The 7,161-nt window shown below is 33.4% G+C and overlaps 1 protein-coding gene across 1 annotated transcript; it reads left to right on the forward strand.

Moving 5' to 3' along the window:
* Positions 1-621: 621 nt before the first annotated feature.
* Positions 622-5,868, forward strand: LOC128245354 (5-hydroxytryptamine receptor 1A-like). Its single transcript, XM_052963489.1, has 2 exons — positions 622-939; positions 4,973-5,868. The coding sequence occupies exons 1-2, from the start codon at positions 688-690 to the stop codon at positions 5,399-5,401; spliced, it is 681 nt and encodes a 226-aa protein (XP_052819449.1). The 5' UTR covers positions 622-687; the 3' UTR covers positions 5,402-5,868.
* The last annotated feature ends 1,293 nt before the right edge of the window (positions 5,869-7,161 follow it).

Consider the following 7,161-nt stretch of genomic DNA (forward strand, 5'->3'; position numbering starts at 1 on the left):
GATGTCTGAAGACATTTACAGATTTTGCTGATGCAGAAAACCGACACAGGGCAAGTGATTTAACAATATCAGACAGTCGGTGGTAATCTTAGAATCTCAACAATGGAAGATCCGGCACTTGTTACCGTTATGGTGATGCTATCACTGTTTTCCATTTGCGGAACAATCGGAAATTCACTCGTTCTTTACATCTATTCACACAAGAAAGAAAAGTCTACAGCGGGCATTTTCATTATGAGCCTTGCAGGAACTGACCTTTTCACCTGTTTGTTTGTTATGCCGTTCACAGAGGCTGTCGTGTACCTGAATTACATGGTTAGATATGACGTGGCCTGTAAGATTTACATGTTCTTTATTACATGCAATGTACCATTTGCTGCGTTCATAATGGTTGCAATTGCAATTGACAGGTACTTTTGTATCTGCCATCCATTTCTACATGTACTCAATATATTTCGGGCAAAAGTTATCGTGTTATGCTTACTGCTGGTAGCATCTACATTTGGAGTTATCACATCTCTGTCATACGGTGTTTACTCCTACGAACTGCTGGTGCCTGCTGATGAAGCTCCTGCCAGCACAAATGTGACAATGATGTATACCGAAGGTGAAAACTATGGCAAAAATGCAACATTTATTGCCGGTGACCACCGTGTGTGTACAAATTGCTCAAACGAATTATGGGAAATGGGTGTAGTATACAATAACAACAAAACAGAAAGGCACGCTGGATACGACCTTTTCTATACTGGTATATGCGCTCCCAATTATGTTCTTACTGGCCCTCAGTTCCTGAACATTTATCAACGTGCGTACGCTGGGACATACCTGCTATCATTTGTCATCGTATTCGTCTTGTATGGCCTTATATACCGGTCAATACACAAGCACCGAGCGAAAAGAAGCAAGAGAAAACGTTCCAGTCTGTATCCGTCTGGCGTAAGTCATGTTACCAGTCTTCTTCCTCCTTGTGTAAGTCGGTGAACATTCTGTCTCTCCGTTGTTGAATATTTTAAGTATATCATTATTGAATAGAAATCCTTTCCTAAGTAAATTATGTAGAAACTTGTGAAAGCTAATTTATTATACACACATAACTAATCAATTCATATAGCAAAATTAATTTGTCTGAATTCCTCCTGTAATACGGGTGTATTTCAACCTGTCAAGTATCATTGAGCAATGTGTATAGAATTTCAAACAACGAAATAACGTTTTACATTAATATAATTACGTATCTTTCAAATAATTGTAATTTTTTAAGAATATATCAGAGTAACATTTTGAAAAAGGGACTCTTGTTGATGTTTGCAGATTTTGACTTACAGAGCGCATAGTGAAATTCGACTTTGCATAATTCCACTCAAGTTTTACATAACCATCTGATGTATGTCATGTATACCGGATTGTTGAAAGGCTGTTACCCCATGTTATTTAACTGTACTGGTTGAGAAGAAGTTTCCGACGGAAAGCAGTTTCCGACAAATCGCTTTTTCGCGTACTTTCTTTTGATTTTCATAAAGAAGGTATTGCAATTCAATTATATGGTTACTAATCAATCAAAAGTTGAAGTTTTTACCGAGACACGTTAATAACTTTTATTATTATTTAATGTTTAATGTTTATTTTTCAATTTGTACACAAACTTGCACGTGGGGGATCGTCACGCGCAGCGCATTGCGCATGCGTGTGAACCTAATTTGCATATCTATGAATAGCTACAAGGTTGTCCTTAATTGACTTATACAAGCGATGATCATTGTGTACATATTTGCGAACACTGTTGTCATGCTAGTTTCACACCCACATTCACTAAAATGATTACAAACACAAGTTCTTATTAGAAATGGAACAACATATAATTGATATTTAGTGTCTGCCTGATTTCCAGAATGATGATTGACTGGCGTAAGTTTTTAGGTTTAATTTTTGGTAAATGCTGAAAAATTAAATAATAGTTCTCGTATTATAGTCTTCTATTTAGTATATTGAATAAATGGATAAAAAAAAAAATCTGCCGCATATTTGATTTGTCGGAAACTGCTTCTCGTCAACAGCTAATCAGAACAGTGTAAGTACCCTCTTGGCGCCCCCATTAGATACACTATATGTGACGTCACACATGAGAAAAATATATCGACAATAGCAGCTTGAGCTGTAGTTATCTAAAATGTGAACAATTTTAGTAGGAATTTTAACACGTATGAATAAATCAATAAACACTTGTAAAAACTGTCGGAAACTGCTTCTCAACCAGTAAAATAGTATGTTACCCATCCTTACCTGTCTCTCTTAAAGATGGTATACTTATACTATGCCTGACTGTATTTCAAGTAGAAGCGTATCCAATCTCCATCGTTATATTATAAATAGCAAGGCCACATTAATAATGCCGGTAAAAAGTTTCATAAATGATTCAATATCAGGCAGCTGATTAAGTGTTCTTATTTATTAAATAGTTTCTTAATTTGACAAATTCATAGAAATTTATTTATAACATAACATACGGCGCAGTAGTGATATAACCCCATGCAATAATTTTCATATATCACTAGTGTAATAACTATGCAAATTAGGTAACCGCATCACAGAAAAAATGTATTCATACGCGCTGTAAAAAAATGTACAAACATTTGAAACGATGTTTCAAACGAAATCATGTCGGTGTCAACAAGCTCCACGATGAAACGAATGGCGAAGAAGGCTGGGCTTAATCCAAACAAACACATCCCTGATCACATCGCCAGAAAATACCTTGTCCAGAAATTGAATGACAACAATGTTCCTGCGAACCAGATTACGCAAACATCGGTACACAAGAACATTGCATCTATAAACAACGATAGCCACATAAATCCAAATCAACACAAGTAAATGTTCAGCATCCTGTACTCCAGTGTAAAAACCCTGTCTACTACCTTGCAAAATGCTCACTCTAGGCTGTTCGCCATTAATGCTCAAGTTCACACACTGTCAAAGTCACTGATTCCACATGAAATCCCACTTTTTCTGGTGGATTTTACAACATTTATGTAGCTCGAATTCACGGAAGTAATGTCCTTGTGCACATCCATTAAAATGACATAAATCCATGCTGTAATCGACCAGCTACAAAGCGAATTTGCACTATTGACGGCGACTGTGACACTACCTTATGTTCTTTTTAAACGTCAACCGCCAAATGACATGTACACACTCGCGTGATTACTTATGACGTCACGCAGTTATGACATTGCTATTATTATTATTTTGATTTGCTTGATTTAAATGGATTGAAATATGTATTTTTGTTGTTGTTAAGTGAAACCGGTTGAAAATCGGTTAAAAATTGAGACATGATTTATGTTTTGTATTGTTTATAAAATAAACAATGACCTAGATTTGGACCGTAAATGAGTTATGTTATAAATAGAATCTCAAATTCGTGTTTATTTTGTAAGCCTCGTTTTTATTGTTTTAAAATGAACTCGTTTAATGAATTCGATGCAAAATAAACAATCATTTGAGATCCTCTATGTATAAGTTTTGATATCGTTTACGTATTTAAATTTATTTTCTGAACTCACATCGTAGGTCTATATAAATGCAGAAGAAAATATGTCGATATGTCTATCAAGCGCCTCTTTAAAATTCGCATATGTTATTTTGCTACCGGGTTAGTCCCTCTATTTTTAGTATATTACATTCAAACACATATGCAGTGCACCATGACTTATTTTTTTGTTTATAATTATTTACTGTTTTAAAAAAAATGGAACACAATATTATCACCTACAATTATCTCTAGGTTACAATGAAGTTGTTTAAAATGAATCAATATGGAAGAAAATGGAATATTCTTTACATTGCATTTTCAAATCTTGTTTTATTTGCGAAAGATTGATTCGGTATACATCGTAGGGTTCTTGAAAAGTAAAAAAAGTAAGAACTGAAGTGAAACGCCACAATGTAAAAATCTTATTGATTACTTTGCTGTACAGCACGTTTCAAAGAATACTATAGAATTTTAAAAACTGGCATCAAATGGATCTCACATTATAGTAGAAATAAACAGTCAAGTCCTTTCAAATGTCCAGTTTGGTTAGACAATATATGTACATGTAAGGCAGGTGTATTATCTACCCCATTAACTCTATATACAGTGTACACGTATGATGAAAGTATTCATTCAAAATGTTATTTTCGATAATTATGTGGTTTCATACTTCTTGTTTTTAAATAATAGCAAGGTGAGCCATCGAAAGAATTCTATAAGAATAAAACTAAAACGTTTCAAAATGTTACGATAGTTGACTGGTTTAGCAAATGTTTAGGGCTTAACGGCAAGTACTCTATTATAACATGTAAATGATTAAAATTTGGTTGTAAAAAGAAAAACAATGACACCCTAAACGACACGTTTTACAACATATTGGAAACATTCATGTACGAACATCTAACATTATGAAGTAAATCTTGTGCCATTAAATTTAAATGATATATAATTATATAGGTGATATATAAGACTATGACTATGCTTGCATCATATGTTAATAGAAAAAAGCCTTTGAAAAGTGACACTTCGAAACAGGTATTATTGTGTTTTAGATCTTTTAGTTTTCGAAAAATCAAGGTTTATCATAACCTTTGTATTATTGGTGTCGTCTGTGGAGTCATCAGTGTCGTCTGCATGCAAAAACGTTAACAATGGTCGTTATTAAAACAAAAATATACATTCAAATTAACTTATTTTTGATCAAATAATAGACGAACGTGGGTGCGCGGCGCTCTTGATTTATATAACCGTCCTAATGTATTGAAAAATAAAGAAATGTCGGAAAAAAACTATACATATGGAATCGGTTATGAACTGCGGATGTATTTTTTCACTGAAACCCATTTATTCATGTGTTTAATGTCTGCAAGGGAAAGGGCTTCGTTATATTTATCATCATTTCATGCTTACAAGTATTGTTTACTAATTTAATTTCAGATTGAGTTCTCGAATGTTGAAACCCAATTTACAGCAGTGACACACGTTAATCCTCACAGTGGCCGACGGGGCGATCAAAATATTGGAAATGGTGAAAATGACGACGTTGACGCCGAAACGCATGTAGAGATGCAGCCAATGAGACCAAAGCCGAGAAAGGGACCGCGGGCAATATCAATCAAGGAGAAAACGTTATTGGCCAATATTCGGACAGCTGTCATGTTGTTTGTCGTTACTGTTGTTTTTCTTGTTGCTTTTTTGCCTGCTTGGCTTATGGGATTACAAGCAATGGAGTTTAACGCTGTGATTTTCTACATGTATTTTGTATATCATACTGCAAATCCTTTCATTTACGCATTCATGAACAAGTCATTTAGAGACGACCTTGGAAAGGTTCTTAAGTGCCAGAGTATACCCCTTGTTCGTTAAACATTTTTTTTAATATATTTAACACGTTTTCTACAATTTGCTATTTGCTATTGTAGAATACACAATGAATAGGCGATAATTCATATTGAATGTTGTTAAAATTAAACACACTCTCAATAAATGTGAAATACAATTCTTGTTTAAAACATCTGCAAACCCTGCAATGTTGTCTTTCTTGCTTAACATATAATACCCGAAATATTAAATGTATTTAGTATAATAAGTTATTTATTATATAAGGATTATCCTCGTATATTGCTATAATTTTAAACAGCTGGACTTATGGTTGTTTGTGCTAAATGGCAATGTACTACAATTTTACTGCATAATAAAACAATAGCAGTGTGCTGGTTTCCTTTCAGACAATCAAAAATATAAAAATTACAATTATATTGGTTTCAGCTAAATTCAAAGAAGTGTTATTGATTAACACTGCTAAATGCAGTATTTTGAAAACAGCAATCGGTTAAAACGTGAGAAAAAAATTGAATTATTGTTTTGGTTATTTTGAACGGTAATTTTTACGTTTTTAACAACATGGATATTTTTGTTATAAGTACTATTTATAAAATTGTACCAATATAACAACTCTAACTTATTTTGAATTTTGAAACAGTAGGTGAAATATTCTAATACATATCATTCGCTAATAAATGTTGTGCTTCTTGCTCGATGTTATTGAATAAACGTGTATGTGATGGTTAATGTTTTCTATTTTATTTCATTTTTAAAATTAGAAGAGAAGCTCCGCAACACTAATTTTGCATAATCATGTACGCGTAACCACCCATTCAAGTAACAGTGCAATTTTTGTCTCTTTCGCACAGGCTCAATGATTCTTAAGAAGTTACGAGCAAAGGTCTTCACGTCACTTTGTTCATTTCATTTTTGGTTGAATCTTACTATGATAAATTCCACTAATACGATCATAGATTTGCTCGAAATTTGTATTTTACCTGAACGAGTGCTATACAGTTGGAGCCAACGTAATTATTTCCTTTTAAGCGTTTATTAAAAAGTACAGAGACAGAACTTATTGTGCTGTCGTGTGTGTAGAGAGCAAGTTTTGCAATAAATGTTTACGTGAATATTTAAGTTACTGAGAACTTTTAAACAATTCAAGCTGAACAGTAAATACTCTATTATTTTGCGAAAAAATAAAACAAATTGCAAATTGTGTTTATTTTGCGGGTATTGTAAATTATTATTTAGAATGCGTATAATCCCCACATTCAACATGTTTCGTTGCCTATTATCTAAGCGCCTGTGCGTCCATGATTTTAAGACATTTGGCCGCAAATGCCACTCGTCAAGGTTCAACTCAACCTGTACTCAGATGGCAATATATGCTTCAAAGCTTGCAATTCTACACATTGTTAAACACATCTGAGGTTCAAGAAGTCAAATTTTCTGCTTCAAAAAAATGTTCATTGTATGTTTTTATTGCTCTCGACATATTAATGTATTGGAACTTTAACAACAAGTATTGATAGAGTCAATTTAACACCTTCCATCTACCATCAAAGCGCAATTTTTCTTTTTTCTTTTCTCAAATACACCTAATTAAGTTATATTCACATTTTTATTTAAATGAGTTCAATAACTTTGTTGTATGCCTGGTTGATTCCCCTATTTGTTTTTTTTCCAGAATGGCATTGGCGGACCTATAGACTCCTTTACACTCGATCATTTAATTTTCAATGCTAGGTCCCTTGTTGATTCTAATTCATTTTATATTATTTTTATTTATTTTCAAAATC

Source organism: Mya arenaria, chromosome 9 (genome assembly GCF_026914265.1).
Source record: "Mya arenaria isolate MELC-2E11 chromosome 9, ASM2691426v1".
Taxonomy (NCBI): domain Eukaryota; kingdom Metazoa; phylum Mollusca; class Bivalvia; order Myida; family Myidae; genus Mya; species Mya arenaria.